The 25758-nt window shown below is 44.7% G+C and overlaps 1 protein-coding gene across 2 annotated transcripts in view; it reads right to left on the bottom strand.

Moving 5' to 3' along the window:
• Positions 1-898: 898 nt before the first annotated feature.
• The window catches only part of TASP1 (taspase 1), an 834089-nt gene continuing 809229 nt past the window's right edge, over positions 899-25758 (bottom strand). For both annotated transcript variants that reach the window (XM_086927723.1, XM_086927724.1), the window contains exon 14: positions 899-1766. In XM_086927723.1, coding sequence (XP_086783849.1) covers positions 1674-1766 — 93 coding nt within the window. In that variant the 3' untranslated portion in view covers positions 899-1673. The remainder of the gene's footprint in view (positions 1767-25758) is intronic.

Raw genomic sequence — 25758 nt, forward strand, 5'->3', positions numbered from 1 at the left:
TCATGCGTGATGGTATACTCTAATGGGATGTTAGAGTATATTTCAGGTACTGTTTCTTACTTTATTTGAAGGATCCTGGTAGTCATTGGGGCTGCACACAATATGCTTATTGCAGGCACGTGGTTCACAGTTGGAGTGGCACATATTGCTATTGCTGTTAGTGCGAGGCTCTGTTGCGGTGTGTTGGAGAGCTAGCTCATGTGGCATCCAACTTCATGCGGTGTGTCGGCAAGGCCAATCTGCCTTAAAACGACTCCAGCAACGACGCATATCCTACGGCCATATTAGATCAGTGTGGATTGGACTTGTTTTCATTGCTGTCCAACTTTCATGAATGGGCAAGTCGCACGGTAACGCACATCAGTGATACGCACACTAGCGATTTCAGCACTAGTGTTTTGTTTCCCTATTCTTTCTGGTTTTAAACCAGAATTTCTTACAGCGTGTTAGTTTCAGTGATGCGTACACTCAGATCACCCTGTGTGTCTGTTTCAATGAAGTGCACACTCAGATCAGCCAAAGTCTATTCAGTCTTGTTTTGAACTGGAATTTCTCCCTGCCTGTCTGGTTCAGTGATGCACACACTTGGATCAGCCAAAAGAGTTTGAACAAACAGCATCTGGTTTGTACTAATTGCAATACGTAGGTATGTATAAATGTGTCTTTATCACACACTCCACAACACATCACACTTATGTACAGCGATGTGTGTCACACCATGTTTGAAGCTTGGCTTTGAATGTGAGGCATCTCATATATAGGAAATATGACATCATAGATCCTTTCAACCATACCTTAAAGAGTGTGCAACAAGCAGATGTAAATCGAAGTGGTTCACTGCCTCGTCAGGAGTATGGAGCTCTCTACGAATGCTGCAATAAAATACAAACAATACAAATCCCAATAATATGCGTTTTTATTAAAACTTTAATCTTAAAATATATATTGAAACACGAGACCAAAAATCAAGTCTGTACCCCTTACCTTGCAATATTCTTACACACAAAGTACAGTCTAAAATATGCAATACAGTACATCATCTTTAGGTAACATTTCCTTTACATTTCAAGCTTTGTGACTGGTGAATATTCTTCAGACTCTTAGAGTGTTTATAAGAAATAAAATCGGCGTTTTAACGCTAGCTAATATTTAACTTAACTGGAAGCAATCGTTTTCAAATGGTGCGACAAACATTGATAACATATAAAAGATGAAAGTTCATATTTAAAGTAACAAAAAGGTTTTGCTTCACTATTTTCTAAAAAGGAAAAAGCTCAGAAAGCATAATCACTACTAATTCACCTAAACACTCCAGCTTAGAAACTCTTATTTTAAAATATGAATGTCAGATACTATAATTGCTTCAAATATGATATTTGGAGTGCTAGATTTGCTTTAATATTACTAACAACTGATACTTGTGTGACATGTTCATGCCTTTAACCCTCTGCTGCAAAGACAACAGCCTCTTTCACTGGACAAGGAGAAAAGTAGCCGCACACAATAAAGAGTACAGACTATAGCAGCACTGGACTGAGCTATATTACAGTGCAGGTAGTTGCTGTAAGGACTACAAAGTGAAAATAATGAAGCTCAACATCTATTATAACATGCCTAGGCATCTTATTGATGGTGGTAGAATGATATCGAGCTGGTGGTCACATGGTGGTTGTTCAACTGTCTGGACTGTGCAGTCGGCACACCCCTCCCTCAATTGCTACAGACTGGCCTGCCACAGCACCAGGGGGAAGTCTTGAAATGTGAGTCTGTGGAGAAATACAGTCACAGTTTTAAAGCTGTACACGCAAGCAAGATGTAGCTACAGTTTTCAAAATGTAATGCTCTTCGTCGCTATTTAAATATCAGTTGTCAAGACTTGTTCACCAGTAACTCCAAGAATATATCATTCAAAAACAGTTATTTAATTTCACAATTTACTGTTGCCTTTGGTTTATTTTATTTTTATTTATTTATTTTTATTTTATTTGCAAAGTTTTATATAGCACGAACTAGATCCCGAAGGATATCAGAGCACTTTACAGTTAGTGGTAGAGGATGGAAAAAGATCACAACAAGCCTAAAAAGGTGAAACAATATGCATAGAAACATATGGTGCAAGCATAACAGATTTTATCTAATTCAGCATTAACGCAGAGTGTGCTAGTGAATGATAAGATGATATCAAGGGAGTGAAGATACATAATGATGTAAGGGGGGCGAATACAATTGTAACAAATAGAATTATTAACCAATGCTGTATTATATACAAAGCGATCAGTGACCATCGTGTTACGGTAAGAACTTGTTCATGGGGAATCTTTTAGCTTCCATTTTGAAAGCAACCTTGGAGGAGATTTTTCGAATTTCCGGTGGAAGAGAGTTCCAAATTTTTGGTGCAGCGCCAGAGAAGGCTCGTTGGCATGTTCTCTTTTTGCAGAAGATCTGAGGTTTCAAGAGGAGGGAGCTAGTACTCCTAGATGGTCTACCCCCTCCTGATAGTACTAGTTTTTGTGCAAGGAAGTTGGGGGTTTTGAAGTGAAGGGCTTTGTGAGATAGGCAGGCAATCTTCAATTGAATTTTGAATTCTAGCTTCAAAGGGGAGACAATTTAGAGATTTTAAGACCGGGGAGATGTGGGCATTTCGCTTGGTGTTCGTGATCAATCTGGCCGCCACGTTCAGTGAAACCTTTAGGTGGGCCAGAGTGTATTTGGGGAGGCCACATAACGTAGCACTGCCATAGTCCAACTTTGGTAGGACGAGCGCTTGGACCACTTGCTTGAAGTAAGATTGAGGTAGGAAGGGTCTGAGATTACTGAGTGTTCTCAACACGTGGTTAGCACCCTTACACATGTTGCTTATGTGGGTCTTCATATTCAGATGCTTTTCCAGGGTGATTCCCAGAGATTTAGCTGAATAAATAATGCAGGGGGAGCAGTTGAAAGGGGTGAGTTGGTTCATCCAGAGGTCTATTTTAGGAGTATGTTTCAGGGGAGAAATGAGGAGGAATTCTGTTTTGGATGTATTTAACAGGAGGTGGTTCTCCGTTAAACAGTTTTGAGTAGTCAGTAGGGTGGAGTTGAGTGAGGAGATGTCCTCCAGGGAGGAGATTTTCAGATAGGGTTGGGTGTCGTCTGCATACATGTGGAAGCGAATGTCCAAGGATTTTAGAACATTAGCTTAGGGTTCAATGAACAGATTGAAAAGAATGGGAGATAGGGAGAACCCTTGGGAAACCCCCATGTTGACTGGGGATGCCAGGGAGAGGGAATGGTTGGCTTGAACTCTTTGTGACCTGGGCTGCAGGAAGGATGAGAACCAAAGAAGCACCTGACCGGAGAGGCCCATCCTATGTTCAAGAATGAATAAAAGGTTGTCATGATTGACAGTGTCAAAGGCGGAGAAGAGATCGAGTAGGATTAGGAGGCAGGATTCATTTCGATCAAGCAACATTAAGATGTCATCCATCACATGAGTGAGATCCGATTCTGTGCTGTGCCCACTCCTAAAACCAGATTGGTGTTGGTCCAGAAGATTGAAATTATCGATATGTGCACAAACTTGAAACTGGACTATTTTTCAAGGAGTTTGGCAAGTGTAGGGATACTGGAGATAGGTCGGAAGTTGTTAAGAGCTGTGCTGTCAGCTGTTGTGTTTTTAAAAATAGGTGTTACCTGTGCCTCTTTTAGGCAATCTGGGATCGTGCTTTGTGACAAAGATGCATTGACTATCTTTGTCCAGAATGGGGAGATTTCTTCCTTAATTTTTTTGAAGATGTTGGGAGGTAATGGGTCGTTGAAATGATTTGATGGGTTAATACTCCGAATAACCTTTTTATATCTCTGTTTCAGTTAGGGGAATAAAAGTATCCCAGGAAGCGTTGTTCTTGATACCTCATCTGACTGGTTCTTCCTTGTCTAACAAGGGTAGGGGGGGGGTGCGGGTTTATTGTGTAGCAAGAGAGCCTTCCTGGTCTCCAGATCGATGTTCATAAGTCTAGATTTCTCCGTGAAGAAGGCAGTCAGGTCATCACATAAGGGAGGGATGACTTCCGCAGCTTGACGGTTAGGGGCTTCCACCGGTTGTTGTTTAACCAGTTCAAACAACTTCTTGGGTCGATTAAACGCTTGGATAAGTTGGGATCTGAAATATTCCGCTTTAGCTGTCTTGATTTGTTGTAAGCGCTTATTGCTGATCTTAGGGTTTTTAGATGGTCCGCAGATGGTGTGGATCTCCAGGAACGTTCGATGGTCCTTAGATTGCGACGTTCCGAATTTAGGTTGCCATTGAACCAAGGTTTAGATCTTTTAGTAGGTGCATTCTTTTGCTGGAGTGGTGCTATAGAATCCATGATACTGGCAATGGAGGAATTGTAGTAGTCCGTGAGTGCATTGACTTCAAGTATTTCTCCTTGGGGAGAAAGGGGCGGCTTACAGCGGGTTGCTAGGTCAACTGTGTTGATATCTCTGAGGTCCCTTTTCCATATCTTTGGTTTACTTCTTTGTGCCTTGCACCGGAGGACCTCAGAGTTGAGATGGAATGTAATGATGTGATGAACCGACCAGTCATATGGTATGATGGAGTCCAAAGTGATGTTATGACCTTTGGAGATGATGAGGTCTAGGTTTTCCCCTTTAGTGTGTGTGTGGGTTAATCACAATGTTGAATCAATTTGTGATCATTCTAGAAGAACTTAAAGCATGAAACTGCTTGGTCATTAGTATTTGACCAATGTAGGTTAAAGTCCCCAAGGTAAATGTGGGGCTGGACTGAGCCCACATTGCCAGAGATGATTTCCATTAATTGCTCAATGAAGGGGAGATTGTCTTCTGGGGGGTGATAGAAGGTGTGTAATTTGCAGACCAAATGATTGTTGCTAGAGACATTGAGGCAAAGGTATTCAAAATCAGCTGGCGAGGAGGGCTCTGCAAAGGAGACCGTAAGTGTGTTCCGATGTATACAAGCAAGACCACCTCCCTGCTTCCTTACTCTATCTAGGCGAATTATGTCATGTGAGTGGGGCAACAAGAGGTCTAAGATTGGGGTGGACGAAGGATTGAGCCAGGTTTCAGTGAGGATAATGATATCTATCTCATTATGTTGTATGAGGTCGAAGATCTCGGAGGCATGTTTGTTGGCAGATCTGCAATTGAGTAGTATGCACTTGAGTGGAGCCGGTGTGATGGTGGGTGGAGTCTGAATGATGCTTACTCTCTTGAGGTTGCTGTTATTTATGACTCTGAGGTTGTGGTAGGTTTCTCTGTTAGGGTTGGAATGAATGGTTTGAATTATACCCTTTGGACTCAAGTTGCTATCAGTGTTAGACGGATAAGAATTGAGCAGGCTGTCAATTTCCTTGGGCGTAAGGCTGAATGATCTTCTTGGACGAGAGGCTGCATTGGGTAGGGGAATGGAATTGGAAATAGAAGGGGAAGAGGGATGATCACGGGGAGCTGTGTCAATAGTGCTGACAGGGGCTCTGGGCCAGTTAGGACTAGAGAGGAGGGGGCTTAACAAAAGGAGATAATCAAGTGAGAGGGATTTCAAATCATGGAGTTCAAGGGAGAGGCAGTGCATTTGGAGGGAGATATCGTCCAAGCGTGCCAGCAAGTCTGGGTATTGGGAAAGGGGGGAAGTTGAGGTAGTTGAGTCTGGAGATCTGTGGAGGGGGGTGGGTGTCTGAGTGTATTCGTGGGGACCGAGGCGGAAGTGGGTGAATCAATGTGAGGGGATGTCCCTGAAAATAGTCGGTGTTCCAAGATGCATTGTCCAGGGGGATGATTGAGTGTGGGAAACAGGAGAGGAGGTAGGGTGTCGAATTGTGATTAAGGGAGCAGAAGAGGTAATGGAAGATCCCAGAGGGGGAGGGGGTATGTTGTTGCGTATTTAGAGGGGTCGGGGTAGAGATGAGAGATTTGTCACTGATTATTAGGGGTGTATCCGACAAACATGGCCCGGAGGTTGGCAGTAATGGTAAGGTTACTGGCCGCAAAGTATGAATTTCGGGCCGTTAAGAGAACGGCAGGGGCAAGGGAGGGGTAGTGGGGGAGGAGGAAGTGAATCAGAGGAGGAAATGAGGTCATTGGTTTGGGGTGGCTTTGAGGTATTTAGTGTTGAGTCTTGTCGTACAGGGGTTAATTTGCTATTTATAGAGCTTTTGATAATCAGAAAGAGTTTATCAAACTGCTCAAGGTTTCGATTAGAAGCTTGAATGAGGACGAGCCCATTGTTGTAGATAGTAATGGTGAGATCTATTTTGTGGATAGGGGAGGAAGTGATAGTAAGGCTAAAACCGTGGGGAGTTTTCCTTATCTGATTGCACTGGAAAAATGATAAGAGAGATTTTCTCCATTGGGCTCTCCTATTAGTATAGAAGATTAGGTCGCACAAGCTGTGGCCCTTAGATATACAGAAGTAGTTATCTGATATAAGTGTTTCTGGGTTTCTTTTTATTATGCTGTGTTTGAGTTTTTTTGATGCATTCTTAGTGAGGTGGGGGGATAAGTGATCCTAAATGCACTGAGTCCCACTCTAGAGAGTGATCCTTCTGACAGGCTGAAGGCATTGTTGGACTCCATGGTGGGCGTAGAAGAGGTAGTGGAGGCGATCACTTTAGTAATGTTAAGGGCGAGTGATTACTGAGAAAGTTCCTGATGTACAATGAATGTACAGTCTGAACACAATGCGCCGATTACAATCTCGTTAGGAAACTCTTCCCCCACAGGTCCCAACCAGAGACCTCAGGGTTAAGGATGGCCTGCTTCAGGCCCCTGAAGTCAGATTCCGACTGCCGTTTGTGTTGGTCAAACCGAGTCAATATAGCTATACGAATCGTCTCCTTATGACTCGGTCTGTCCGAATGGCATTCGGAACTGATTCGGACAACCCAAACGGTTTCCTTGCATCGTAATCGGTCGTCCGGAAAGGTGTTCGATTCTGTCAGAAACATAGGTTCCGAATCAGATTTGTCGAATCTGAATCCCGTTCGGAGCCTTTCCGAGTATCACATTAACGCACCCTATAAAGTGCATGCGAAGTATTAAGCCTTAACAATATGGTGCACCCCAAATTACTTCTGACCATTCACCTGCTAAGTGAAAGCAACCATTCAGCACTTTCCTCATGCTACATCAGCTCCCTCTCATGCACCAAATGTCCCCAAGCTCCTTAGTCATGATTTCTAGGGATAAATAGGTTAACTGTAATCACACCTTCAGAAAATTCATGGACAGCTGCAAAGGCCTAAATCTATATGTCCTGGTACGAACAGCCTTCTCACCTCAAGAGTCACTGACTCGAAACAGTCCTACAAGTTAGGATGAATGTCAGTGAAATAAGTTCACTTGGTTAGCTTAGAATATTCTCTTCTTCTCTGCCATGTCGTCCTGCCTAACAAACAAACTGCAGTCCAAATGTTTCTTCCTCCATTCCAACAAAGTTCAAATCAATGTTGACTGGCACCCTTAACCAGGTCATCCAAGGCAATTCACCAGAAGCACTTAGTGTCCTCACCAATAAGGGTAATGTTACTTACCCAGTAAGCATCGGTTCTTGGCATGTAGAGCTGTAGATTCACATGCTTTGCATACTCCTGCCATCTAGTATTGGGTCCGGATGCTTGCAAGTTGTTTTTCTTCGAAGAAGTCTTTCCAGTCAGGAGGTAAGGTGACTCCTCCTTTCATTGTTAGTACGCAAGGGCATCAACTCCATTGTTAGATTGTTTTCCCGCAGAGGGTGAGAATGGAGTTAGTAAGTGTAGAATAGAGATGTCCATGCAGATGTATGTAAAGTAAGAAACTGCAACAGGTATAGGTACCCGGGAAGGCGGGTGGGCGCATGTAAATCTACAGCTCTACATGCCAAGAACAGATGCTTACTGGGTAAGTAACATTATCCGTTCGAGGCATTTGAGTTGTAGATCACTTGCTTTACATAGACTATAGAGCAGTATACCCCCCAAACGGTGGCTAACTTGTAGCTGTTGCAGTTGTTTTAAAGAGTGTTTTAAGTAATGCCTGGCCTACATTAGCTTGTTGCCTCGCTAACACATCTACACAATAGTGCTTGGTGAATGTGTGCGATGTAGTCCATGCTGCTGCCTTACAGATGTCAGCTAGGGGAATATTCCCTAAGAAGGACATAGTAGCCCCTATTTTGCAGGTGGAATGCGCTCTAGGGGGTATTGTCAAGGTTCTTTTTGCTTTCACATAACATGTTTGGATACATTTCACGATCTATCTTGCAATGCCTGATTTAGATATGGGATTGCCTTTGTGTGGTGGGGAAAAAGCAACAAAAAGCTGTTTTGTTTTACAAAAATCTTTTTTTTATTTTTATTGTGGCTTTTCATATATTCACATATAATCCACATCTGTTACATAGCAAAATAATGGCAACTGTCAAATAATGAAGACAAGACATCAGAATTACAATCCCCGTGGCCATTCCTTACAAATATAAGGCACATTCCATACAATTACAATGATCTGTCCTCCCATACATTAACTCTGCTCGTTGTTTACGGAGTCACAGTAACTGGAGAAGAAGGCGAAACATCTGTGTGTAAATATATTAGTAAAGGCTCCCAAATATCCTTCGGACGGTAGGTCACTGGCAATTCTTCTGCATATAGGACTAAGTTCTCCATGCAGCATATCAGATCCCTGATCCACCGTTCAGGCGTAGGACTCCTTCTCTGTTCCACACCATTGCCACCCGTCGCTTAGCGATAACTAGTGCTACATTCGCCAGCTTGCCCTGTGCACATTTCAAAAAAGGAAGTAGACCCAATAAACACACCTGCGGAGAGCAGGGCACATCCACTCCAAGGATTTTAGACAATTTACTGATCACCGCAGCCCAATACTCCTGCACCCGCCCACAGCCCCAGGACAGGTGCCAGAAATCGGCCCCAATGCGCCACAACGTGTACATGTGTCTGTGGCGCGTAGTCCAAGTCTAAAAAGCCTGTGTGGTGTTTGATAAACCTGGTGAAGAAATTTTAAATGTATAATGTGCAAATTCCCGCTGGACATGAGGGCACCAGTCAGGCTACAGCAGCACACCCAATAGTCCTGTGAAATCAGAGGGTTCAGATATTTGTTCCATTTCTCCAGACTTTTATCATCCTGTTTTCCCTAACAGGGCGGTATAATTTAGTGATGAGTTTGTGCCGAGTGGGGCTAGTAAGTAAGGTATGCAAAGCAAGGGAATGGAACGTCAGGTATTGGGCATGTGCTGCTTTCTTGAGTCTGCGTATCGAGAATGTGAATAGGAGAGTCTGATTTTGAATATAGACCGCGTCAGCGGGTGTCAAGAACGTGCCATTTGGGTATAGGTCTTGTATTTTGACAATGCCTGCCTGAGCCCCTTTTCATGCGTCACCGATAGGTTCTAGCGATAGGCCATAGGCAGTAGCGGGGAGTACAAGGGTAGTTTCCCGGCCAGTCTGCCCAGTGTCTTGCAACCTATGATTGTCGTGTTAATAGTGTTGAAGGACGTGCGAGGCGTGAGTCTGCTTTTATGTGTTAAAATGGAGCTTAACGGGATGGGGGTGAGCATTCCACTGTAACACCGCCACATGTGGGATGAAATTGTGATCAGTGAACCAAAAGTGCATGTATTGCGCATGCACGCACAAATAATAAACATAGAGGTCTGGAACCCCGAATCCCGCATGATTATAATCCAGAGTCAGTGTGAGCCAGCTCACTCGAGCGTGTCTTCCGCCTCAAATCAGACGAAGCAGCAGCAAGCGTAATGTTTTAAAAAATTGTTGGGAGAGAGGATTTGGTATATTATTAAAATGATATAAAAATTTGGGCAGCACCACCATTTTTATTAATGCAATGTGATCAGCAAGTGAGAGTGGAAGGCGAACCCATCTGTCAATTTGCTGCTCTAGCAACTTGACAGCAATGCCGTAATTCTCACGAAGGACTCTGTCGGGTTCAAAATGAACCCAGATCCCCAGATATTTGACCAAGTCCGTTGCCCACTCAAGGGGTAATTCAAGCTCATGCGGGTGTGGGGAGACAGTCAGAGGTAATACCACCAATTTAGACCAGTTTATGTTCACCCCGGAAAATCTGGCGAACCGGATGTATTCCCGCAGCACGGATGCTCGATGAATGTGAGGTACGCGGATGAAAAGCAACATATCATATGCATACAGGGAAATGATGAGTGGACGGTGATGCAAATTAAGAGCCGAGTGGAGAAGTGTGGCTCAATGATTAGAGCTAAGGAAACAAGGGAGGTCGCTGTACTGTTCCTATGGGAAGTGTGGGAAGTGTTTAGCTGGCATGACCACAGATGTTAGAGTAACATCCTGGGGCATCCATTTTGTTGGATGTAATGGCCTCACACACCCCGAAGGATGTCATGCTTCATCATCGGCAGTTGCTCCTCGTCGGGGAGGCGGTGCAATCCCCGACGGGCTCACCTCAAAGAGGGGCTCTTTGGCGGAGATCTTTTTCCAACTGCCTTATGGTGAGGTGGGGGTGTGTGGACCGGGCTGGAAGTGATGGTGTGTGGGGTATTAAAATGTAGCAAGGGGTACCGGAATTCAATTTATTCTAGGGGTCCCCTGGCTACAGTTAAAAAGAGGGGTTAGGCTCACTAGGATGTCAGCAGGTTAGGTCAGGTGACCCTAGATGAGGCTAAAGGTGATGAGGGTCGACATGTTTCACGCTGTGGGTCTATTCACCCGCGATTCATCAGGACCGTGTAAATGTGCAGTGGCATACATGTTCAAGTTTTTGGATCTCTTGAAGGCAAACCTCGGTTCTTCTAGTGTCAACTCTCCTGTGTTGAGGATTCCCCAGTGGCGTCTGATGGTACCCCTAATCTCAGAGGACAAAGGGGTGTATGTAGTTACACAAGTGATGGGTTGGTTCTCAGCCAGGGGTCTCTCTCGTCTCTCTAGAAGTGCGTCCCTGTTGTTGTTTCTAGCACGCTTTTTGGCTTTTAGTACTTCGCATCTGGGGTAACCCCTGTCAAGCAGATTCCTTGATAGGATTTCCGACTCTTTTTTGTAGTCAGATATCTTACTACAGTTGCGTCTGATTCTTAGGAATTGCCCGAAGGTTAGAGCGCCAGACCCTGATGCAGAGGTCTAGCCCGGGACCAGGGTTCAATTCCCCGCCTCGGCGGGTCTTGGGCTCAAAATTCCACGGACCTGATAATTCTCGCCTCGGTGCCTATTCCAATCATGGAGTCCCACTCTGCAACTCTGGGCAATAGCTTGCTTAATCTCCACAACGGCCCCCACAATGCTAAGGATGCCTGGCTTCCACCTTGGGGTGCCCAGGAGTGGACGCCTCACAGGGAAAGCCAGGATGGGTTCCCCAGCGGTATTCGTACAAGCGCCTTGAGACCCTTGCGGGTGAGTAGTGCGCTATACAAGTATCAATTTACATTTATCAATTTACATTTTTATGACATTATCTGACTAGCCAGGCCAATGGCTCCAGCGTCAAGTCGAACAGGAGGGGCAAAAGGGGGCACCCCTGCCTGGTGCCTCTGATAATAAAAAGGGGATCCGAAGTGTGCCCCCCACCCGAACCCTCGCTGTGGGATGTGCATATAAGAGACGCACCCAGCTGACAAAATGGGGGGAAATCCCATCTGTTGAAGTATAAAAAACAGATAGCCCCATTCAATGGAATCAAATGCTTTGGCAGCGTCAAGCATGACAGCTGCCGCCGGGAGATCAGGAGAGAGGGTGGAAAAGAGCAAATAATGTGCGGAGGTTGTGAGAGGTGGAGTGTGTAGGGATGAATCCAGATTGATCAGGTAACACCAGATTTTACATACGCGGTTGAAGGCTGGTAGCTATTATCTTTTCCAAAATGTTTACGTCGGTATTAATGAGCGACAAAGGGCGATATGAATAACAATGGTCGGGTGGTTCATCTTTCTTTAGGAGGGTAATGATGAGTGCCTCAAGAAAGGGGGAGGGAGTATACCGGAGTCGTATGCCTCCACATGCACATCTATCAGGGAAAGGGTGAGTTCCTCAGCGTTGGCCTTATAAAATTCAGGCGGAAATCCGTCCGGGCCAGGCGCTTTTTTATTAGGGAGAGAGGCTATTGCCATAGAAATGTCCTCAACTGTGAGAGGTTGACTGAGAGATACTCCCTCTGTCCCTTCGACAACCAAGCAAGTGCTACCTGTCACAAATAGTCATCTAGTTCCTCAGTAGCTGTTATCACACTGTGATGTGTATAGTTTCGCGTACGTTTGTTTAAACTGCTCCAGTATGTCACGATCGCTGAAATGGACGTGCCTATCCGCATCCGTGATCTTAGTAATAGAGTCAGATGTATGCGATGTTTAATCTTTATGGCTAAGTGATGCGCTGGTCTCCCACCCTCAACGTACGAGCGAGCCACTGCGCTCTTCAATATATATCGGAGCTCCTTACCTGCTAGTTTGGTATGTTCAAGCATAGCCTCTTTAATTGACGCTAAAGTTGCGTCACAGGGTTGGACTGTGTGGATTCCACTTTGGATATTTGACACCTTAAATTCTTTAAAATGCCAGCAGATGTACTGATACAGGGAATAGTGGCTTTATACCCCTCCTACAATACCCCTGCGCTATCGACAGACCGCTTGTTCTGAGTAAAGTATTGGACAATGGCTTCACGAATAGTTTCTAAATAAAGGGGGTCCAGCAGTGTCTCCAGGCGGAAACGCCACATGAAGGCTCGGGGAACCAGCTGAGGGATGGCAATAGTGAGCCGAACAGGAAAATTATCTGAAAGTGTCCGTGGCAAATGCCCCGCCCCCACCACCCAACCCGCCACTTCCTCACCCACCAACCAGTAATCAAGACGAGGCCAGCTGCCATGTACTGTGGAAATGTGTGTGCCCTCAAGTGTCACAGACCACCCAAGACGCACCTGCTCTTTCACTAGATTTATCTTTGCTGGGGTCCAAGTGGGTGTTAAGGTCGCCCCCCCAAAGGATCACTGCATCCGGCCAATCACGCGAGAAGGCTCTCAAAGAAACCGGGGTCGTCTATGTTAGGACCATACGAATTGACAATGGTGACGAGCTTGCCTGGCAACGTCCCGTGTACCATGGCATAGCGCCTGCGGAGTCGACATGAGTGTGATGTGCTGTAAAAGGAAGGCCTTTCTTCACTAATATTAGGACTCCCCGGCTATAGGAGGCGGCGAGACGGTAGCCAGCCCAGCGAGCCCCAACCAACATGTGTGTATGCTTTGTTAGATGTGTTTCCTGCAGGAGGGCAATATTAATTCTATGCATTCAAAATGAGCTATTACTTGACAAATTTTCTTGGGTGTGTTGAGCCCTCGAACGTTCAAAGTTAGAAAAGAGACTGTGGAAGCCTTACTGAGCATACCAAGAGCAATTTATGTGGGAGAAGGAATCTGCCTGCATCCAAGATATGAACAAAAACATATGAAAAATATCCAGCCAGATAGCAACAATATGTAGCCACAGAAACAAACCCCAGTGTAATACCCCCTCTCCCCATCACCCCCCCCACACACTTTAGCATCCCCAATACGCCAAAACCATCCCGAACTCCCAGAAACAAATCCCAAGTACAGTACCAGGGAAAACACAATTTTTGGGGAACACCCATGAAGGGGGACGCCAAAGCACAAACTCCCTCACGATGAAATTAGAAGGTGGCCGTACTATCTAACAATGCCCGTCCCGGCCCCGCAATCACACTTATATTGGAAACTCGTGCGGGGAATCCCCCCAATATTGAACAAAAAATTACAGTGCATAGAATCAAGATGCCAGACAATCAGAGAACCATTAGGGAATGATAGCGCTCATACCCCGATCCAGGAGCCCTCCCAACCCAGACTGTGCAAATACTGAGTCAGCTCGGTTCATTTGACAATGCACAAAGTTCAGTAGTCTCATCATCATCTGTGTGTCTGGGGGAGCGGTTCCGGCGGGAGACAGAATTGGCGAAATCCAGTGCTGATTTTGGACACGTGAAGAATTTATACTTCCCATTATCCTCCACCCTTAGCCTCGCCGGATACAGCATGGCATACGGCCTGTGTGCGGCCATTAACAACTTCTTGGCGGGCTGATATTCCCTCCTAGCCTCTTGCGCCGCCATGGTGAAGTCTGGGGGAAAAAGTGAGTGTATTTCCTTCATGGACGATGGTACCTTTTTCCCTCGCCAGACGCAGCATCGCATCCCAGTCTCTATAATTAAAAAGGCGAGCAATGATAGGGTGAGGTGGGGCACCCAGAGGGGACAGACAGCCAATGAACGATGTGCCCGCTCCACGATGAGTACCTGGGATTGCTGTTCTGCTCCAAAGATGTCACACAGGAGTTTCTCCACCAAAGTCTCAAGGCGGCCTGTGTTTGTAGATTCTGGAAGTTCCATTATGCGTACATTGTTGCTCCTTTATCTAGCTTCTAAATCTTAATTATTGGCCTGTATGACGATCAGAACTTTTTCCATGGGGGCCGCCTTGTTCGTGACTTGTAGCCGATCCTCGGTATCTGAAAAGGGTGTTTCCGCCTCCCTTAACCGCTGGGAATGCTTGTCTAGTTTAGACGACATGTGGTCCATACGAAGGTTAAGTTAATCAATTTTACCATCAATGGATTGCAAACTGGCCTGCACAGCAAGAAGAGTTTTGTCAATATTAGTAAGTTGATCACTAGGCGGGTCAGCCTCAGAGTCCAATGCTGCATGTTGTGTGGCTCTGCCAGTTTCACACGGCTCAAACGTGAGGCGCGGTTGGCCACGTTCACTTTTTCCCAAGGTTGTAGCACAGACCAGGGTGATCTCACGTTCAAGGGTGACAATACTACAGAGGTCACTTGATGACGCGAGCTAATGAAAAAAAAATATATATATATATATATTTTTTTTAATCCACTGTACAAGTATGGGATGTGTGTCTGTGATGTTGGTCTCCACAGTGACAGCCAAGCCAAACTGGGGGGAAGGCTAGCAGGGTCCAATTTACAATAGCAACAACACAGCATGTGATTCATTCCATGCCGCAGTGCAGAAGACAACATCACCGTCTCAGCCGGCCCATAGAGGGTCAGGTCCATTACCCGCGCCGTCCGATAGCAAGGATGTCACTGCACCCGGCGATTGATGGAGCACCAGTTCAGACAGGGCCAGGGCAGCTAATCACCAGGGAGATTCCCCCTGGTCTGGTTGTGCAGGCTGAAAATGAAGAGTAGGCCCGACGTTGCCCAGCAGGTCAGCAGGAATAATGGGCACCATGAGGGCACCCATGGAGCACAGGAGCGAGCCGGCAGCTATGCTGGTCCCCCCCACATTGAGAGTCACGGAAGATGGTAAGCGACCCTACCATCCACCGCCTCCAACCGCTGGGTGCAGGAACAATGGCTGACAGGTGGTAGCAGGAGGGATGGGGGACTTGCTGGTGGTAATACTTGTGGCACAGAAGTAATGAGCGTGGGCTCATGCAGGTCTGCCGAGTTCCGTACAGCAAGCGGGCCTCCGCACACGTGTCAGGGAGGCCCGGCCCCACAGGGGTCCAGCCAGCCCTCCCAATCACCCTACTGAGCGACCAGAGGGCCGTCATCCAACCACCAAGGCCAAGCCGCACTGCCCAAAACACACCAGGCACGAGGGGCCAGGCACACCTCCCCAGCACTCGCAGCCCGCTGACAAAGCCAGCCGCGGCCTACCTCAATCGCCGGAGTCGAGCGCGTCCTGATCCGCCACGATGCCAGGGGCCAGGCCGGAGTCTCTCAGCCTCAAATCTGCGTTGCAGCAAGTTCTGACCCACAGCACCCAACCAGGTCAGTCCGCAGGTCTTCTTGACAGTGTACCCAGCATTTACAGCAGGATGCGGGGCGGGATGGCAAGGATAAATGTTGGATTTACAGCACGGCTGGCGGAGCAGCTCTAAAGAGTGGACATTTCGCTGTGCGCCCTCTCGCGCCCCCTCTTGTTTTACGAAAATCCTTTGTTCTTTCTTTATAATATAGTAGAGCTCTTCTAACATCTAGTATCTGTAGAGAATTTTCTACTACAGAATCAGGTTGAGGAAAGCACACAGGTTCACTCAACTGGTTCATTGATATGAAAAGCAGAAACTACTGTAGAAAGAAATTTGGTATTGGTTTGAAGTACCACTTTGCCTTTGTGAAGCTGAAAGAAAGGCTCTTGTATAGTTAGTGCCTGGAGTTCAAAAACTCTCCTTAGGGAAATGATTGCAATAAGAAAAGCAACCTTCCATGAGAGGAATTGTAATTGACACCTGTGCATTGGTTCCAAAGGTGGACCCATTAGCTTTGTAAAGATTATGTTTAAATTCCTTATTGGTGCAGGTGGGACTCTTGGTGGTATTACTCTCTCTAATCCTTCCATAAAGGCTTTACTCACTGGTACTAGATATAAGTGTTGTCTGTTTTGTAAGTATGCAGCAACTGTGCTAGATGCAAGCAAATGGATGTGTAGGATAGTCCAGATTGCTGTAAGTGTAAGAGATAACAGATGATGTTTTGCACTGAAGCATCAAGGGGATTGATATTGTTATTGTTACAATAGGTAACAAACCGTTTCTATTTTGCTGCATAGCATACCCTAGTAGTAGGTTTTCTAGCCTCCTTTAGGAAATGCATACAGTCTGGTGGTAATTGTAAATAACCAAACTCTATGACTTCAGGAGCCAAATCGCTAGGTTGAGTTCGTTGGGATTTGGATGCCGAATTTCTCCATGGCTCTGAGTGAGGAGACTGGAGTTGAGTTGCAGCTTTTAGTGAGGAACTACTGAGATCTCAAGCAGGGTGGTGACCCAAGGTTGACGTGCCCATGTGGGAGCTATGAGAATCAGTTTGAGGGATGTTTGTCTGAGCTTCCGAACAACAAACTGAAAGAGTGTGAGAGGCGGAAAAGAATAGGTAAATATCCCTGTCCAATTCATCCATGGGGCATTGCCTTTGGAGAGCGGGTGTGGGAACCTGGAGGCGAAGCTTGGGCATTTTGCGTTTTGAGCTGTGGAGAACAGGTCAACGGGCCCGATTCACAGAACTAACTTAAGACAAAATCCAAAACTTACTACCATTTTGGTATTCACAGAAGGAACTTACTCATTTTGGTATTCACAGAAAGCACGTGCTCATTTTGATATTCACAGAGGTCATTTAGGAATCCTAAAGTTAGGAGTCCTAACTTTACTACTCCTGAACAGAGAAAAATCCTAACTTTAAGACTTTCGGTATTCACAGAAGGCATTTAGGAGTCCACTAACTTTAGGACTCCTAAATGCCTTCTGTGAATACCAAAAGTCTTAAAGTTAGGATTTTTCTCAGTTTAGGAGTAGTACAGTTAGGACTCCTAACTTTAGGACTCCTAAATGACTTCTGTGAATACCAAAATGAGTAAGTGCCTTCAGTAAATACCAAAATGGTAGTAAGTTTAGGCTTTTGTCTTAAGTTAGTTCTGTGAATCGGGCCCTATGTGAGGAAATCCCCATTCCTGAAAGTATGGGAGAAGAATCTGGGAATTAAGTTCCCACTCGTGGATTTGCTGTCTCTGTCTGCTGAGAAGGTCTGCAATCTGATTGTTTACTTGTAGAGGATGTTCTGCCAGGAGATTAATCTTGAGGTGTATAGCCCATTTCGAAATGGCTTGTGGTAGGCGTGACAGTTGGAGAGGGTGTGCCCCGCCCTGTTTTTGTATATAGAACATAGCTGTCATGTTGTCTGTGCGTACTAGGACAGCTTTGCCTATTAGTTGAGTTAGTAAAGCTCTGACAGCTAGAAACACTGCTAGTAGCAATAGATGATTTATAGAATTATATGGAGACTTTTGTACTTAAGAATCCATAATCCTTGAATTGTGTGACTTTGAGAATTATTTGACTTTGTAGGTGAGTACACCAACCAGTGAGCGATGCATCTGCTGTTAGCTCTGTCAGTGGAACAGAGTCGAGAAAGGACCACCCTTTGGATACATTTTGTGGGTTCCACAACTGCAGAGAGCGATGGGTGAGGCCTTCTACCAACACTAGAACGGTCACATGACCCTGAGACTGGTTCCACTGACTTGCTAAGTTTTCTCAAAGGGGACGTATGTGAAGTCTTGTATGGTGAACAATTACGATGCAAGACGTCATCATCCCTAGCAGTTGCATGAATACTCTTGCTGGTAAGGATTGGTTGGGCTGAAACTGAGTAAAAAGGGACTGACTACTGTGAATTCTGGCTGTACTGGGAGAGGCTAGAGCTGTTTGAGCGTCTATTGTGGTTCCCAGATAGGTATGTGAGTTGGAAGGCTGTATATGAGACTTCAACGCATTCACTGTAAACCCTAGTTGGTAAAGTAAGTGAATAGTGGTTTGAGTGTGTTGAAGACACATTTGGTAATTGCTGGCTTTTATGAGCCAGTCATCCAGGTATGGGAAGATGTAGATGTGCGGTCTTCTGAGATGGGCTGTGACTACTGGCAGGCATTTGGTAAATACCCTGGGAACAGTGGTGACTCAAAACGGTAGTACTTTGAATTGGTAATGATGACCTGCTATCATAAATCTGAGGTATTTGCGATGAGCAGGAGGAATTGGAATGTGGAAATATGGGCCCTTTAAATTTAGAGTAGACATAAAGTCGCCCTGCTGTAGAAGTGGGAGCAATTGTTGAAGTGTCACCATGTGGAAATGCTCTGATAGTATGTACAAGTTTAGTTCTCTGAGGTCTAAAATACGTCTCAAGGAGCTGTCCTTTTTTGGGAATTAGAAAATTCGCCTGACCTTTGCTATTATAACGGTACTGCTCTATGGCTCCTTTGGATAAGAGAGATTGGACTTCCTGTTCGAGTAGGTGTAAATGTTCTGGTGACATTTTGTGAGAGCGTGGTGGAATGTTTGGAGGATTGTTGGTAAGCTCCAGGCAATAACCATGTTGGATAATTCCTAACACCCATTTGTCTGTGGTAATAGATTGCCAAATGGGGAGGATTGTAGAAGACATCCCCCGACAGGTGTTAAATGTTTGGGGGGAAGTGTACGTAAGTCACTGCTGGGGGAGGGGGAATTACGTGGTGTGAAACCTTTGCCATTGTTACCTCTGTATCCTCCTCTAAAGTGGTGAAGTGAGCTAAAGAATGATGATGGATTAACCCAGATCAGTTGACTTGGGGCGAGTGTTTGATTTGCTCAAACGCTCCGTCCATCATCCACTTTGGTATCGCTTTGTTCGCCCTAAGTTGGCAGGGTATGCCCAGTCGTGGGTCCCTTGCTCACTTTGCCACTGGATTTAAGATAGCCTGACTGATGAGGGTTATGAACCCGAAACCGGTCCCAGGATGCTTGTTTCCGGTCCAGGGAAGACATGGCTTGGCAGTTCGGGCTGGACTGTTCCCATGAGGGACAGGGTCAGACTGATTTGCATATGGCCATGTCTGAACTGAGGTGGTGGAGTGAGTTAAAGAATGATGATGGATTAAACCCAGATCAGTTGACTGGGGGTGAGTGTTTGATTTGCTCAAACGCTCCGTCCATCATCCCCTTTGGTATCGCTTTGTGCAGGTAACTCAGCAGAAAATTGTTTGCTACTGGTATGTTGATTTTTTAATTTTAGAACACTTACCGCATATGTGCAGTGAGAGTAGCATCTTGGCATCAAAGTCTGTCAGAAAATAATGTCAAAGAGTAATTGGCTTCAAAATGGATATAGCAATTTTCAAAGCCTTTCCAATTCTAAATCAATCTTCATTTATTAAATAAAAAAAGGGCTGTGGCTTGCCAGCACCTTGTTTTGCACAGGGACGTACAGCAACAAGTTGTTTGTGGATTGGAGCTCCAGGCTCTATTTATTTATGAATTCACAGATCACGAAGAGGATGTGGGAAAGATGAGTTCACTGAAATTTGGTTTGTTGCAAAATTCACAGCGCCTTCAAATGACTTTTACTTGGCAATAGGAACTAAAGAAGTGTCAGTAAAAACTGGTCCACGGCATTCTGGATGTGCAGCCTCAGAGTAGATGCTGGTAGGTCTAAATAAAGGTGACAACTGGCCCCAGGGCAGGTTATCCCTTCGCAATGATGCTAGACATGTTTTGGTGAAGGGTAGTGCCGCTCACAGGGCTTGTCCCTCTGGTGGTGTCACTGCCATTTATTTATTCATTTATTGAAGTTTTGTATAGCGCTGGCTGGACCCGAGGGCATCAGAGCGCATCACAGCAAATACAGACAAGCAACAAAGGGAAATGTGGACAGAAAAACAAAAACAAGGAACACAGGCGGGAAGTAAAGTCTGCACAACATCAACTTGAGCGCTCTACGGGATGGAGATCAGGAGCGAATCCTCCAGCACTGAGTTCAAAGAGATAGCGGTCTTTCACAGTCAGGCGTTACGAACCAGAGCGCTCAAGGAAGATTTCGGGAAGGAGACGGTCATTCTGATGTGGGGGTGGATGGAGTTCCAGATCCTGGGGCATTACCCGCGAAGGATTTATTAGAGGTTTTGTGTTTCTGTGATTTCAGAGGGATGAGTAGGAGCGTGTTGGAGCTTCTGAGGTTCCTGGACTGGCTGGCCCGTTTGAGTTTGGTGGCTAGATATTCTGGTTTGCCTGTATGCAGGGCTTTGTGTGTGAGGCAAGCTGTACGGAAGCTGGCTCGTTGGCTAATCGGGAGCCACTTCAGTTCCTTGAGTGCCGGAGAGATGTGCTCATATTTCTTTGTCCCTGTGACCATTCTTGCTGCGGCGTTGAGGGTGGAGGTAAGAGGTCCCAGGTGAGATATGGCTGTTCCAGTCAGTGCTGCGATGCCATAGTCAATTCTGGAGAGCACCAGTGCCTGGGTGGCCTGTTTCAGATCTTTTTGGGGGAGGACGGGTTTTATTTTGTGAGAAGTTTCAAGTTAAGGAATGCACTTTTGGCGGTTTTTGAGATGTGTTTTTTCATGTCCAGTTTGGGGTCGAGAGTGATCCCTAGGGATTTTGCGGAGTCCGTTGGCGCTAGAGAAACATTGAGGGCGTTTAAGGCTTTGAGCCATTCTACTATTTGGGGGTTTTCATCTTTATTCGAGATGAGGAGCACTTCTGTTTTTTTCTTCATTGAGTTTGTAGTGGTTGGATGAGAGCCAATGTTGGACCTCCATGAGTGTACCGTTTAGTCAGTGAATGTCTGCGATCTATGTGGTTTCCAGATAGAGTTGTGTGTCATCCGCGTAGAGGTGGAAGGGGATGTTGGAGTTCCTTAGAAGTGAGGTGAGGGGTTCCATGTAGATGTTGAAAAATTGCGGGGAGAGTACTGACCCTTGTGGAACTCCTCTACTAATGGGGAGGGGGTCCGATTCGGAGCTGTTGATTTTTATTCTTTGAGTGCGGTTGTTGAAGAAAGAGGAGAATCATTTTAAGACCGTCTTTTCAATGCCCGCTCTCTCCTGAAGGACCTTGAGTAGCAGGGTATGATCAACTGTGTCGAACGCAGCCGAAATGTCTAGGAGGATGAGATGACATGTGGAGATCATCTAGGACATTTAGGATTGCAGTTTCAGTGCTGCAGCCCTTTCTGAACCCTGATTGGTGTGGGTCAAGTAGATTAGTGTTCTCTAGGTGTTGGGTTAGCTGAGACAGCACACATCTTTCAAGAATTTTGGATAGGAGCGGAAGGTTCGGGACCGGTCTGAAGTTGTTCATGTCCATGGGGTAAAGGCCAGGTTTTTTTAGAAGTGGCGTGCAAACTAACACATACTTAAGTGATACCTTCACAGTACCTATTGTGCCTGTCCTAACCATACTGAAGCAGTGCAGAGGCTGCTGGAATGCTATACATAAACTACAGTCAAATACATGTAATTAATCAATATTGCACAAAACAAGGTCACACACCACTGAAGTCAAATTCCAGAAAGAGGTATTCCTGAGTCTTGTACGGTAAAAAATAAATGTAACACCTCGGCAACCTGAGGAGCTTGCAAAAAGTGGGAACTGAAAATGCGAGCAAAGGTTTTTTTTATATACAATTATTACTTTGGATAGATTTGCTTAGAAACGGAAGTCAAAATTTCGAGATCAAGATGAACTATAAGGACGTCAGTTTTAATGGGATAAAGGTTTGACCAGTTATTATTTGGCAGTTTTATAGAGTAGAGTTCATGGCGGTGACACTGCCACGGGGATGAACCTTGTGAGTGGCATGACCTCTTACCAAAACAAGTAAATGACACAGAACATACACATCGACCCAATGTGAATGGCTGAAGCATCCACGGAGGACTGAATTGAACATTACACAGTGCTTAAAATGGAAATATACAATAGCAGGTACCCCTATACCAGAGTACCTATTTGCTGTTGAGAAGTGCCGACACTCTCCAATTAAAACTATTGCACCACTGCTGAGAAGTGCTGGTACTCTCCCTCTCAAAATAGAGAAGAGCAGGCACTCTTTACAGGCCATTTAAAGCATAAAGCTGCCAAGTTTAGCATATAGCTGCCAAGTTTCACAGGTCCATGCATGATGTGGTGCTCCATGTCAGGCTTTTTCTTTTGAATTCTGGGACTTTTAGTGTGGATCTGGGAAACTTGTCAGGGCAGCTCACTTTACACATTTATGCATGTGTCTCCTTCAACTACAACTAACACAGAAACAGAGCAAATGCATGCAGTGGCAGCTAGAAAAAGAAACCCCAAGCAACTAGTACTTTCAAATAAAGCTGAGTAAAAATATATTTTAATCCTGGTACTTGATCAAAAATAACCTCAGCTACATGGCTCAATAGTAGCGTATTCTGATTAACTGTAGGGCTGGCAAATATCATGCTAAAATGCAAATGCCAAAATGTTTAATGTTTTTACTTACAACAGTCTATAAAGTCTGCAGATTGCTTAAAGTGCTTTCTTTCCACACTGCTCAATCTCCTTTCCCACCCTCGTTTTCAGCTTCCAGAGTTCTGATATGGGCTTCACATTGAACAGCAGCAATTGAATTAGAAGCTGAACTGCCTTTCAAAATAAGGCCACAAAATACCAAACAATAGGAATTGGCTACAAAATATTTCAAAGATGCAGCGAATTTATGGGACTCATACATCACAAGGGGTGTGTGGAGCTGCGCCCCCCCTCTTATCACGGCTGGACTACGGTAACATCCTGTACAAAGGCGTCCCAGCTCATGCTCTTCGACGCCTACAGCTGGTACAGAACCAAGCGGCACGCCTCATTTATGGCCTCCCTAAATTCCATCATGCCACCTCTGTACTAAAGAACTTGCACTGTTTGCCCATTAGGGAGAGGGCTCTCTTCAAACTGGGCTGCACTGCGTTCCAGGCCCGAGCTGGAACTGCCCCAGCCTTCATAAATTCGGCAATCTCCAGCTATACACCAGCTAGAGAGCTCCGCTCCTCTTCTCAGTCCCTTCTCTCCGTCCCTCGCTTCAGGAAGATGAGGATGGGGGGGGGGGGTGAAGTTTGCGGTCCTTGGCCCTACCTTTTGGAACTCCCTCCCTCCCAACGTTCGATCTATCCCACTTTACCCTGATTTACGTAAGGCCTTAAAAACCTATCTCTTCCTGCAAGCATTCCCAGCCTAGTCCTTCCACAGCTGCTATTTGGGTTCAATAAGTACTTCGCGCCAAGAAACCGCTAGGTAAAAGCGCGCTTCACAAATGTTTTTAAATTCAAATTCAAATTCTTCTCAAGACTCCACGCCCCACACTTTGAAGACCACAGCCTTAAGTCCTTTACTTACCACCGTATTGAATTAAAATCCTGTGGAAATCTAATTACATCTTGGCAACTATAAATATAGCATGACTTTACACTTGCTTCAACCATGATTTAGGCATCCAGGAATGTAGACACTTTTTCAGAGACAAACCAATATATATGTATGACCACTCTATGATGTTGCTGGAAATTTTAAATTTCTGCCTTGAGAATAATTTTTTCCTTTTTCGGGATCAATGGCATAAGCAACTCATATGGGCAGTTGCTTTGCGCACAGCTACGTCGGAATATGTATGGGTTGGTGGGAGGCACAACATGCTTGGACAGAGACTAATAAGGGATGGACGAAACGCCTGGTGTTTTGGACAAGATACATGGACAACCTTTTTGTCATTTGGGATGGTCCACAAAAGAAGCAACAAGATTTTGACATACATTTCAGATAATGATCTTAACCTAAAATTCACACACAAAAATACATAAAACTGAGATTACATTTTTGGACGTCTATGTAAAGGTTGAGGAGGACAACATAGAGACTTTTCTTTTCAGAAAAAGCACTGCTGGAAAGAGCATCTTACACGCCTAGAGTCATCACCCAAAGAATCTCAAATTGAGTATTCCATTTGGAGAGAGGATGTGGTCAAATCGTAAGTGCAGAACCCCACAAGCTTTTGAAACTGAACAGAATAGGATGATCCGCAGATTTAAGGCCAGAGATTACCCTAGTCAATCCTCAATACCCTAGTAAGGTATTGAGGATTGCCAGTGAAAAAGTAAAGAATCAACCCAGAGAGAGTGTACTGCAGAAAACAAAAGAAACCAAAGAATCCAAAGAAATGAGGCAAATCACCACTTTCAGTAGCGAGTCAACTAGGATTAAACGAATGCTTCTGAAACACTAGCATTTGGTCAAGTCAGATCGGGTGATAGTCAACCTTGTGACACCTCATCCTATAGTTACCTATAGGAAGAGTAAGTCGGTAAAAGACTTACTAGTGCACAGTAATCTTGATGAACAGGATAAAACTGAATCCTGGCTAAAAGCACAACAGGGTTTCTACACATGCGGAAGATGCAAAGCATGCAAAGGCATTACAAATAGAAAAACATATACTCTCCCAACAGAAAAAAACTGTTAAAATAAATAAATTCATGACGTGTAGCAGCGATTACTGAGTATACATTTTGCAATGCCTTGTGGTCGCCAATAGGAGGCCAGCACCATTTTTCCTGTAAAGAAAATGATTTTGGAACACCTACGCACCATTAAAAACTGTGATCAGAATTACCTTATAGCATGATACTGGCATCAGGTACACAAACAAAGTCATGACACTATCTAATTTTTTGGTATTGACAGGATTCCAGTGAGCACCAGAGGTGGGGACACAGAGAGGAGACTGAAGAAATTGGAATCAGAATACATTATTCTTAACAGCATGTCCCCCAGAGATCTGAATGGAGATGAGGAGCTTTTGTGCAAATTGGCTAAAGACTTCTTGCTTTGTCAGGTTGTTTGTTGCATAAAACTATGATTTGTGAAGAATCTTGCAGAATTGAATTCAGTAGAATATTTTCATGATTAGAATTAGTTAGTTTGTGCTTTATTGTTTTACTCTATTTTTCCAATATTTTTGCATTACTTCCACTTCTCTTCATTTAACCCAATACAAATTGGTTTATTTGAAATTTGGGGTATCTTTTGTCCTCACACATGAGCAAAAAATGAACTCTATCTATCTATCTATCTATCTATCTATCTATCTATCTATCTATCTATCTATCTATATATATGTATATGTGTATATATATATATATATATATATTATATATATTCCTTTTGCTATTACTGTTTAGTTGTTTCCCAAGCATAACTTATAGAGATAATTGTTTGAACATGAACTATATATCTTATGTATGTTTTTCATAAATGTTGCATGCACTGAATATGCATGCTGTGCTCCATCTAATGAATATGTGAAGATCGGGATTTGTCAGAAAGCCACTTGGTGGCAGAAATGTTTGACAATATTCATGAGAAACATACCATCTGGCATATGGTGAGGGAATTATATTTAAATT

The sequence above is a fragment of the Lissotriton vulgaris genome, chromosome 6 (genome assembly GCF_964263255.1).
Source record: "Lissotriton vulgaris chromosome 6, aLisVul1.2, whole genome shotgun sequence".
Lineage (NCBI taxonomy): Eukaryota > Metazoa > Chordata > Amphibia > Caudata > Salamandridae > Lissotriton > Lissotriton vulgaris.